The 10,947-nt window shown below is 52.6% G+C and overlaps 1 protein-coding gene across 2 annotated transcripts; it reads right to left on the reverse strand.

The window, feature by feature from the left end:
- Window positions 1–549: 549 nt before the first annotated feature.
- On the reverse strand, window positions 550–10,892 carry CWF19L1 (CWF19 like cell cycle control factor 1). 2 transcript variants are annotated; one of them, XM_033154350.1, is made up of 14 exons: window positions 10,816–10,892; window positions 10,613–10,697; window positions 10,438–10,516; window positions 9,439–9,540; window positions 8,034–8,251; window positions 7,157–7,275; window positions 6,582–6,666; window positions 6,315–6,455; window positions 5,314–5,425; window positions 4,060–4,139; window positions 3,407–3,616; window positions 2,802–2,921; window positions 1,696–1,793; window positions 550–1,335 (listed from the first exon to the last, which is right to left on the reverse strand). In XM_033154350.1, the coding sequence occupies exons 1-14, from the start codon at window positions 10,839–10,841 to the stop codon at window positions 1,191–1,193; spliced, it is 1,620 nt and encodes a 539-aa protein (XP_033010241.1). In that variant the 5' UTR covers window positions 10,842–10,892; the 3' UTR covers window positions 550–1,190. The 2 variants fall into 2 exon arrangements, with proteins under 2 accessions (XP_033010241.1, XP_033010315.1); XM_033154424.1 differs by lacking the exon at window positions 3,407–3,616.
- Window positions 10,893–10,947: the final 55 nt, after the last annotated feature.

Genomic DNA, 10,947 nt, shown 5'->3' on the forward strand with positions numbered 1-10,947 from the left:
ATTCAATCATTGTTGATTTTACCATCTCATCTTTAGTATGCCACTCCAGCAACAAATTGTATTTCTCAACAGTTTAAAAGGGTTGTACCCTCCACCTTCAGGGGGGTTGTGGAGGGCAAAGGTTAGCAGTCCTTCCTTGAAGAATTTTCTCAAAAGAGACCATCTTCCCCCGAGTTCCGCTGGTTAGAGCCTAGTGCTGATAATGCCAAGGTTGCAGGTTCAAACCCTGTATGGAACAGCTGCCTATTCTTGCATTGCAGGGGGCTGGACTAGATGATCCTCAAGGTCCCTTCCAACTCTACGATTCTAGGATTTGATAAGAGCCAAAATGCTCCTCTCATTCCAGCTGGTATCTCTATGGGTGGGAAGGTCAATGGGCCCAGAGGAAGCGACAAGGCAACACCCCCTGACTCTGTGCTGTCACATTACGGCTGGTATGAAATGAAGGTCCTTTGGAGCAGCCATTAGCCACCCCTTCCCCTCCACACCCCTCCCTCTCTGATAGCCACAGCCCCAACCGACTAGCCAGGAGCAGACAGGCTCAGCCCATTTATTTAAATATATAAAAACACCCTTTTATTTGAGGATTTTCTTATGACAAAACACTTTTTTTGCAGTACAACAATCAGCATATGTTCAAATTATATACATCCCCCCAGAGCAATCCCTAGGAATCCGTCTTTGGCCGGCAGTTAAGATTTCCCAGCAGAAACGAGGAGCAGCATCTTCTGAGCTGAAGCGAAGCCATGAAGAGGGGAAGAGGAGTCTGTCCTGCCATGGCTTCTAATGCCCGTCCTGCCTGGGTGCCCTGGAGGACCTTGTAGCAGAGAGAGACCCCTCTCTCCCTGAACCTCATAGGAGATGCTCTGTGTAGGATGAGTCTGCCTCCCTTTCAGAGGGAACAGCTGCCTTCCCTTCCTCCACAGCACAGTCTGGAGTTGTGCGCAGAACCCCCACTTAGACCCAGCAGCCACCTCTGCTCTGGAAGCCACAGACAGGCCAATGGTAGCTGATTTGGGGTGAGGTGGGGGTCAGGTGGATGTGGCTGGCCACACTCCCTCCACGCGGGAAGTCTCTGTGGCTGTGGAAAAAGAGCCCTCGCAGGGAGGGAAAAGGAGGCTCCTCACCGGAAGAGAGAGGGCAGGATCCAGCTGGTCTGTGCTGCCGCCTGCTCAGTCCTGCCCTGGCCCTTAATCTTCCTGGGCGAGGTCAAAGGGCTCAAAGGCCTGGCGGAAGTCTTGGGCTGCTGCAGCTTCTTCCTCCTGCCCCGCTTGGCAGCTCCTCCAGTCTGCCCGCCCAGGCATGCCCAGGATGGCTTCGCTGGCCAGGACCTCCCTGAGGGAAGAGAGAGGACACCCAGGAAAGCGTCAGCCCTGCCTGCTCTCTCCAAGCGCCCCCAACCCCACCAGGCCCACAGAGCAGTTGGCTTCCCGCCCCCTCCCCAAACCATTCCTGATTGGGGCATCTTCTGCTGGGGGAGGTTGAAGGGGCAGAGATACTGGAGGTTTCCAAGCAGAGGCTGGATGGTTTCAGTTGAGATTCCCGCATTGCCGGGGGCTGGGCTGGATGACAACTGGGATCTCTTCCAACTCTACAATTCTAAGATTCTCTGACCAAGAGAATCCTGGTGCTCAGCAACCACCCAACATGTTCAGAGCCCCTGCTATTTGGGGGGGGGGGGTACAAATGACAAACCTTCCAAACTGGAGGGGAAAGCTCTTCCTAATACGGTGGAAGAGCTTCTCCCCATTATCGAGCTCCACATAGAAATAAGGCGTCCCTGGCTGGACTATCTGAAAGACAAAACCCAAAGCCTCAGAACATCTCTGTGGCAGCATTTCCGCTGCTGGGACCCCAAGGCTCAGGGTGGACAGAACACCAGAGCAGCCTCCTTCTTGCCTTGCCAGCCCCAGGCTGAGCTGGAGGTGCTGGGCCCAGCCTTGGAAGAGGTGTCAACAAGTTATTTGCTAAGTTTATTCTGCCCATTGCCCCAAAGGCAGCAAACACGCCGGGGTAAGGTAGGACCCTGCCCACTTGCAGCCAACTTGCAGCTTTGGTTTTTGAACATTTTGGAAGTTGAACGGTCTTCCGGAACCGATTACATTTGAAAACTGAGGTACCACTGTATTATTATTATTCATGGCTGCAGCAGGACCCAGGAAATCTGGAGACCCTTAAAAGCAGCCACGGAGTGATAGAGAGGCCAATACTCCCTCACCCCCCGTGCAAGTGGCTCTGTGGGCTGCCCCAAGACACAGATGGTCTGGGCAGCTGCCCCAAAGGCCACTGAAGAGGAGTCTTCACACAGCCTAGAAGGGGAAGCCAAAAGGACTCCCGTTCAGGAATCTGTCAGCAGCAGCTGCAGGGCCTGCATGACTCTCAGGCCTTCCTCTGATTACACCTGCCTCCCCCACCCCCCCGAAGGGCCCTGCTATAGGCCTACTTCCTTGTGAGTGTCCCCCTCAGCTGATGGGGAGAGAGGCAGAAACGGCTCCAGGTTAGGTGAGCCACTCTGCAGTCAGTGACTATGGAGCAGGTGGCAAAGGAAGGACTGGTGACTGAGGTCCCCTGGATTAGCTGTGATTCCTGGACCAGATGACCCTTGAAGTCCCTTCCAAACCTGCAATTCTGATTCCTGGCCATCCAGATGAATTTTGCATAAAAAGGTAGCTCCACACAGCCACCAGCCGTCTCTGAGCATGGCCCACCCACAGGGTTTGCTCCAAGGAGGGGGAGTTCCAGCCTTGCTATGGAGGAAATGGACCTTGTGGCCCCAGGAGACCCTGGTGTGCTCCTTCTACCTGCTTCAGAGCAGAGTGCTCTGGGATCTCCAGCAACTCGATCTGCTGCTCCTCCGCCTGGACGATGAAGGCCTCCTTGATGTCTTCCGTAGTGCAGCAGTTAAGGGGAACAGGAACCACCTGGGGGATGAGAATCACAGCACAGAGAACTTGGCATGGTGCATTGCAGCCTAAGAGCAGAACTGCAAAGCAAGCTGAGAGTGCCATCACAGGGGCCCACAGGGCGTCCCTCAGTATAGCTTGTCATCATGGTGAAAGGCAGAGTGCCTCTCCTGCAGGCTTAAACTTATGAAATTTGAGGAAAGAAGGAAAGGAAAGCTTTCCTGTAGCTGTAGGAGGTGAGCAGCAGCAGCCGGGGACTCTGCACCCTCCAGGAGCCCTCCGCTCTCTGGCCTCCTCCACACTCTCTGTGACAGCCAGACGCCGCTCAGACACTGTCTCTGGCCGGCTACGCAGAACTGCCACAACAGCGGCCCAGGCTCTGAGAGCCCAGCAGCAACTGCGATCTGCTCCCCAGAAGGAAAGGGAGGAGGAGCACCCCACTGCTCTCACGCCCATGGCCATCCCTCGCCTGTTCCCGAAGGACTAACCCAGAGGCCTCTCACCTGGAGCTGGAGGTGTTGACTACGGTAGTTCCTCTCAAAGGCCACAAATCTCTTTCCTCTGGCCCTGAAGAACCTTTTCAGGGTGGACTTGTACTGCTCTACTTCTTCCACCACCTCTGATCCCAGGTCCACCATCGACTGACAGTGCCCAATGGGCAAGATGAGGACGTGGTCTGGAGTCAAGCCCCCTTTGGCCAGGGCCAGGTAGCACTGCAGCAGAACCAGGCGCAGAGAAACACAAAGGGTGAGCACCCCCCCCTAGCTCCGGCAGCGACACCAGCTGGGCCAAAGCTGAAGCAGCCCAGAGCCCCAAGATGGCTCTTGTGGCAGTGGCGGCGGCAGGGGGCTCTCCCTGTGGCCATGCTGAGGTTTTCCCGGATCAGCTGCTGCTTCCTTGCACACTGAGAGATACCAAAGAGCAGCTCAAGAGCATCCAGGGACGGGACAGAAAACCACGGGAAGCCCATTAAGAGGGAATCAAGCCTCCCTGCCAGACTTCCTAGCAGCCTCCCCTCCAGGAGGCCAAGTCATGGCCAGCCTCGCTGCATCTCAGTCATGCTGCAGCAACTCCTGTCCTCAGCTGTGAGCCCATCTCAGACCCACACAATGCCCAGCAAGCTCCGAAAGGGACCAAGGAAGAAAGAAGGACTCACGTGCGTGCCGATGCTCACCACCAAATGCTTCTCGACTTCTGGGCTAGCAAGGCAAAACCAGCAGGCGGCTGTTGGCAGGGCTTAAACAGGCAGGTGGGTGGGGGGGGAGAGACAAACACTCACATGTGTGTCGCAGGATGGCCAGCAGGAGGCAGCAAGAGCACTGTTTCCTCCAGGCAACTTGGTGGGCCAGGCCTCCAGAAAGACCCTCCTGCAGGCCAAGGCTGTGCTGGACTCATGTGGGGAAGCTGACATTCCCTCACTTCTTGCACCTGGGCCCCCAAGGCATGGCCACTGCTACTCCCCAAGCACAATGGGGATCTCAGGGGTGGCCTGACAAGCAGAGAACAGGCATGTGCTACGAGGGGGCTCAAGATGACTTGAGAAAGGGAGCCCATCCCCCTTGAGGATCAAAAGCCCACCCAAGGTGGGAAGACACTTTCACCAGCCAGCCACAGACAACTCCCTTCTCTCAGCATAGGATAGTGGCCCAATGGGGACCCTCTGGGCAGGGGGAACTTGGCAACCTCAAGGCTGGACTACTGCAATGTGCTTCATGGGGGGCTGCCCTTGGAAGCAGCTTGAAAGGCTGAATTTGTGCAGCTGCTTGACAGTTGACAGGTTGGAGGCAAGCAGATCCTATAACGTGAATCCTGTTACAGCTCTGCTGGCTGATTGGGCATTTCCAAGCCTCATTCAAAGGGCTGGTTTTGACCTTGGAAGCTCTTTGCGAATTAGGGATTAGCCCTAATGTTTTATTGCTTCTTCTTCTTCTTCTTCTTCTTCTTACTATTATTATTATCCCGTTGGCTGGGCAATCCCAGCAGATGGGCAGGGTATAAATAAGAAATTATTATTATTATTAGGACCCTGTTATCTTCTGGAGCCCCTCTCCCACAAAGGAGACCCCCTGAGGGAGACTGCGAGGGTGGTGCAAGCCTTTCTTGCTGTGGCTCTACATCTGCAGAGTCCTTTCCCCAGCTGCCTCCACTGTGTGTGTGTGTGCTCTTTAATGGTGTAGCGCAATTACCTTTATGTTTGGTACTTTGTTGTAACAAGTAAGCAGCAAGTCTAGAGCCTCCCCCTTAAGTGGCTCTGCCTGCTGCTCAGTCAGGGTCTCCATGGAAGAAGTGTGGAAGCAACCACACAAAAGGCAAATCCAATTCCTGGCCTGAAGGGAGAAGTCCACCCTCTGACCCCCATCTGGCCGAAGGGCTGCCAGCCCATGGAGAGAGGCATGGGCCTGGTACTCACGGGGCTTGCCGGGGGCACGCTTGGGCTGCTGCCCCTTCCCGCCTTCTTGGCGGCGCTTCCTTCCTTTTGGCTTGCTGCTTAAGTCAAAGAAGAACTGGGGAGCCGGCTCCTCCTGCGAAGGAAAGGAGAAGGGCTGCTATCAAGCCACCATCTGGAGAGCAGACTGGGGAAGGACTGCTTCCATGTACTTTGAGGCCTAGCAATCCTTCCTTTGGAACCCTAGGAGCAAAACTCTTTTCTGAAGGAGCTGCAAAGTGGGACTGGGGAGCCCCAAAATATTGAGCAGGACGAGCAGACAGGGCACAGCTGGGCCATACAGGCAGCCTGCTGGGAGTTTCTTTTGGAGGAAACTTGGGAGATGATCCAAATTCAACTCTTGTGCAGTGCAGAGGGAGGATCAGTGGAACTCACGTGTTGTGCCAGGATGAAGGCTGTGTCTGAGAAAGCATCTCAGCTCCCCAGGTGGAACAACCCCCCCTGTACTCCCCCCATGAACTGTTTTTGGGGGATGCAGGGGGGAGAAGGGCAGTCCTGCTGCACATGGAAGTGAATTCTGGCCAGGATCTTCTGGATGCAGAAAAGGGAATGGCCCCTTCTACTGACCATTTCCTGGCTGCTGAAGCCACCAGCTCTGCAACCTCCCTCCCCCATGTGCCCATCACCTCGCCGGCTGGCCAGAAACGGCCAACCCTCCCAAACCCAAATGCTGGGCATCACAAGTGGCTGGTGTGCCACTTGTGGGCTCCCCGTAGTGGACACTTGGCTGGCCATCAAGAGAGGAACAGGATGTGGGACTGAATGGGCCTCCTTTGGCCTGATCCTGCCACTGGGCTCTCCTTACATGTTCTTATACATGCCAGATTTATATTCCACCTTCCTCTTGGGGCAGGAAACACATTAGTGATAAGCCAATTAAAGTGTGTGAAGACAATTCCAATGCAGAAGCAAACGAGGGGGGCCCTTTGCTGGAAATGCACATGCGCAGCCCCCGCCCCCGGTACCTTTTCATCCAGCAGCAGATGGGCACAGCTCTTGCCACCCCCAGGCCTTTGATAGGGGTTCTCTGTCACATCTTGTGGCTGCTTGACCAGCTCTGCAGGCTCCATGGAGCTCATTGGGAGGATGCTGAAGGCGTAGAGATACTGGAGGAAGCGAACAGCAAAGAGAGTCAGGAGAAACGCAAACTGACTTGTTTCCATCAATGAAACGGTGATAACTTTGACAATTCTCATCAGAGGAGACAGGAAGGTCCCCGGAACTCTCTGTACCTTCCTCTTGTCAGAATTGCCCACCCCGGCCAAGGCGATGAACCTGCTGACATGCTGGGCTGCCTCCTGGAGAACCGTGTGGTTCCTGCAGAAGAGAAGAGTCCAGCAGGAACCAGAGGAACCAAAGAAGTGCCATGCACAGGTCAACATGGAATCCGGACAGAGTTCAGCTTCTTCCAGAGAAGCTCAGCAAGCCACACATTGAAAGCCTCCAGGAAAGGAGATTCCAAAACTCCCATGCTGAAAGGTGTCCTGCTTCACAGCACCACTTTCCAGTTATGGGAGGGGCACGAGATGGGCTACAGGTAGAACCATCAATGCAGAACAAATTTGGAATTCTATAAAATCCCGAAATATCAGGGTAGCAAGCAGATTCCCCATCTGCCTCTCCAAGAGGACTCAATGCAAAGAAATTGCCTGGAGAATTTCAAAAGGCCACTTATGCACAGCAATAGTTATTATATAAATAGTAAAATAATAAACAATATCCCCCCCCCCCCCGGCCTAATGCATGGGATTGCATCAACACAGAGACACCAGCCAGTCAGCAAACTGCTATCCCAGGCTCTGCGTACCTGTAGGGAAGTCTTTCGTAATAGACCTTTTGCAGGCCAGCGAAATGGTACCTTGGTTTCAGACTCGCAGCTAGTAAAGATACCAGGCCGGAGCCACATTTCTTAGTGTCTATGTCACCCTGTTTAAAACACAAACACACGTATTTTGTTTCATATTTCTGTGGATTTGTTAGCAGCCCAAAGAAAGAAAGTCCCCCTCTGCCCATGTTTGTGAACTACAGAAGGAAAGGATTGTTTTCTTGGGGAAAGTAAACCTGCTTCCTAGAAAGCCTCTCCCTCCAGCACAGCCCCCTCCACATCTGGGCCCAGGCTGCTGAAAGGCCATCTGGCTTCCATGGTAAACGGCTCACCTGTGGAGGTCTCTGAAGGGGGCCTCGAGCTGCACCCCCCCCTTTGTCTGATCTCAAGCTGGTGCCTGGTGGCTTCCCCATGGCGGGCCCCAGGCCTGAGAAGGGTCTTCAGCCAGAAGCACATCTGGCATTCCGGCTCTCAATTTAATGGAGACTTTCTTCTTCTCTCAGACTTTTGAAACAATGATAGCATTTGGTTTCCACTCCCCATTTTAAACTTTATTGGAGCTGATAACTGTTTACCACAGTTTTGGATATAATGTTATGCATTTCCTTTGTCCATTTTAGAAAGGGTTGGGCTATTTCCTGTTACTTTATTGTCACTGCAAAATTTATTTATTATGCCTGCATCCCACTCTTGTAGTCAGCATTTATTTTCTTTCAACACTGAGCCACATTTATCTACTGCCATCCTCTGGGTTCAGTATTGCATCACCACATATTTTTGTGGTCAGGGTTGCAACCAGAATGTGGATTTCTATGGAACAGAACACACAACCCCCTTCCACCCCAAATTGGATACTTACAGGGATATTTCCAAAGATTTCTACTCCCTTTGGCCAAGAAGATGTCAGCAAGATGTCTACACCTTTGAACTTAGAGGTGGACAGCAGGGAGGTTTTGAGATCAGTCACATCCTTGGTGCTGAAGCAGTGGGCTGGAGTTGGTTCCCCCCCTGTAGACTCAGTCCCACTGAGGTAGGCAATCTGCAGCCCAGAGGCTCCGCTGAATACCCCTTTACGTCCTACATGCACAGCACAGAACAGAACAGGATGGAACCCTTTGACCACCAGCAACGTGCCTGAAGACTGAACACAATTAATTCTACAGGGAGAGCCAGAGAGATCCTAGTTGGGTGTATATGCTGGAATTCTGATTTGTTCAAGAGACAGGGAAGGAGCCTCGCTGCCTTGTGCTGGAAAGAACTTTTCCCTGGCCAGTAAAAATGCCCAGTCTTTTCCCAGCCCCTGGTAGAGCCTGGCAGATCCTTGTGTAGTTATGACCCATTCAATTCATGGGTCAGGTAGATTGGCATGGAGTGGGGTGGGGGCTGAGTGAACAGGGGGAGAAACCTTGGGGAGCCCCACACCATCACCTTCTTGGGGGCATTGAGAGAGGTCAGAGGAACACCATCCCTCTCCTCCAAACAAGAAGGCTGAAGATCAAAAATCTTTGTTCTCCACCAAAGATGGGGCAGATGGTAGCCCTGCTCCCAAGCCCAGACCCCAGCAAGGAATGACCCAAGTGAGAATTCTTGTTTGGCACAGTAACTTCCCATTTGGAAAAAGAAGCAATTTCTGATGGGGATCAGATAAAATCCACACCCTGCTGGTTTGAAGGAAATACAAAATATGGTTCCCACAGAGCCCTAAATCGGGGCCCAAACCATGCCTGAGTCCCAAGAGCAGTCAGCTCCTCCTCCCCTCATCAGCTTTTAGGTGCAAGCCTGAAATTTTTCTATTTGCTCGGGCTTTGGTGGTTCTTCACCTCTACTGTGGTGCTCATCTTTTAGTGGGCATGGGGAAGGATCATCCTTTTTATTGGATTGTTGGACGAGCAGTTTTAGGATTCTGTATGGTACATCATTTTAAATCTGGCTTTTAACTGATTAATCTCTCTGTATTTTTTTAAAAAAGCTAAAACAAAATAGAAAATTCTTTCCAGTAGCACCTTAGAGACCAACTGAGTTTGTTCTTGGTATGAGCTTTCGTGTGCATGCACACTTGTATCTGAAGAAGTGTGCATGTACACGAAAGCTCATACCAAGAACAAACTCAGTTGGTCTCTAAGGTGCTACTAGAAAGAATTTTCTATTTTGTTTCGACTATGGCAGACCAACACGGCTACCCACCTGTAACTTAAAAAAGCTACTCGCAGACATTATTTTCCTTCCTCTTAATTAAATGTAATAAACAATAAGCATAAAGTTACCCAGGTAAGTGATGTTCTCCGCTAGTTCGCATCCGCTGGCATCTGGAAAACATTGTGCTGTTTCACTGTTGTTGGCACCCAAGACGTATGTCTGTATAGGAGCTGAGGAAGACAAAGCCACTGTGGCCCACATGAGCTGAACTTTGCAGGGCAGTTATTTCTCGGTGGTGGCGCCTGCCCTGTGGAACACCCAACAGATGTCAAAAAAACAACTACGGTATCTGACATTTAGAAGGCATCTGAAGGCAGCCCTGTTTAGGAAAGTTTTTAATGATTGATGTTTTAATGTATTTTTAATCTTTTGTTGGAAGCCACCCAGAGTGGCTGGGGAAACCCAGCCAGATGGATGGGGTATAAATAATGATAATAATAATAATAATAATAATAATAATAATTTCTTTCTCCACAGACATTTCAGAGAAAGTGCTGGCTTTTGAAAAAGATATGATTGGGCACCGTGGTGGTAGGCTAGAGGAAGCTTCCACAAGAGAGTGAGCTTCCTACGTAGAAAGGGGTCCTTCACAGGGAGAAGGATGCAGATGTGTAACCCCACAGTGAAAGTCTGAAGGGCCGCAGCCCAGACACAGATCATCACCTTGGCTGGAAAACGGCCTGAGGTGAGGGAAGAGGGGCTTGGAGTCAGGGTTTGAAACACCCATTGTTCTGGGCGCATTTTGTGACAGGTAATTTCATTAGCATGAGCAGTTTCTGAGCTCTAGGTGCAGGAGTGTGCCTAAAATTTCAGATTAAAGCTACAGAGTGGAAGGAAAGGAGGACCCTTTTCTGTTTCCCCACTTCCAGCCACTCTCTGAAGACTGGAGAAGGGACCCTCATAAGCATATTAGGGGGGCGGGCAGGGGAAGCATGGCTTTGTTTTTTGCAGTATACAGATGAGGACTAGGCCATGTGAAAAGTGAACATAAGATTTTAGCTGCAGTTCATTCATTTTCAGCTTTGTATCAGCTCCCCGTTTTCCTGTCTCCTGCAACCTCGCCCTACCTTTCTTGGCTCCTGTCTGGTATTCCTCCCATTCCGGGTCTTGAGCCGAGCCAAAGAAGTTCCCCACGCACAAGAGGAGCTGCAAGAGAAGGCCAAGGGGAGACGTTCAGGAAGGAGGCCCCGAAGGGGAGACTCGGCGCCCCGCCGCTGAGAAGAGGGGGAGAGGCGCCCTTACGTCGAAGGCGCCGCTCTTGCTCTGCACCGCCTGGACGCGGCTGTACAGGGAGCCCAGGCGACCCTCCACGTCCCCGCAGACCAGCCTGGAGGGGAGAGAGAGAGAGAGAGAAAGGGGCGTCAGGGGGGAAGGAAGGCGGGTCTCCGCGCGGACGGAGGGGGAGAGGAGAGGAGGCTCGCTCGGCCGGCCTGTATCGGGCTCACACTCTCAGGGCTCCTCCAGGCGCCATAGCTCTCCCTCGCGCTTCCTCTTTCCGGCGGAAGGGGCGGCGCCAGAGCACTTCCAGCTCGGGCGGGCGGTGCGTCGCCCAAAGTCCTCCGTCCCCCCCCCGGGAA

Source organism: Lacerta agilis, chromosome 1 (assembly GCF_009819535.1).
Source record: "Lacerta agilis isolate rLacAgi1 chromosome 1, rLacAgi1.pri, whole genome shotgun sequence".
Taxonomy (NCBI): domain Eukaryota; kingdom Metazoa; phylum Chordata; class Lepidosauria; order Squamata; family Lacertidae; genus Lacerta; species Lacerta agilis.

Excerpts from the sequence above, each read along its gene's own strand:
- CWF19L1 (XM_033154350.1), bottom strand. The coding sequence starts at position 10,841 with ATGGCGCCTGGAGGAGCCCTGAGAGT. Across the intron at positions 6,456-6,581 it reads GCAATTCTGACAAGAGGAAG|TATCTCTACGCCTTCAGCAT; the intron begins GTACAGAGAGTT and ends CGCTTCCTCCAG. Across the intron at positions 5,426-6,314 it reads ATCTGCTGCTGGATGAAAAG|GAGGAGCCGGCTCCCCAGTT; the intron begins GTACCGGGGGCG and ends TTTCCTTCGCAG.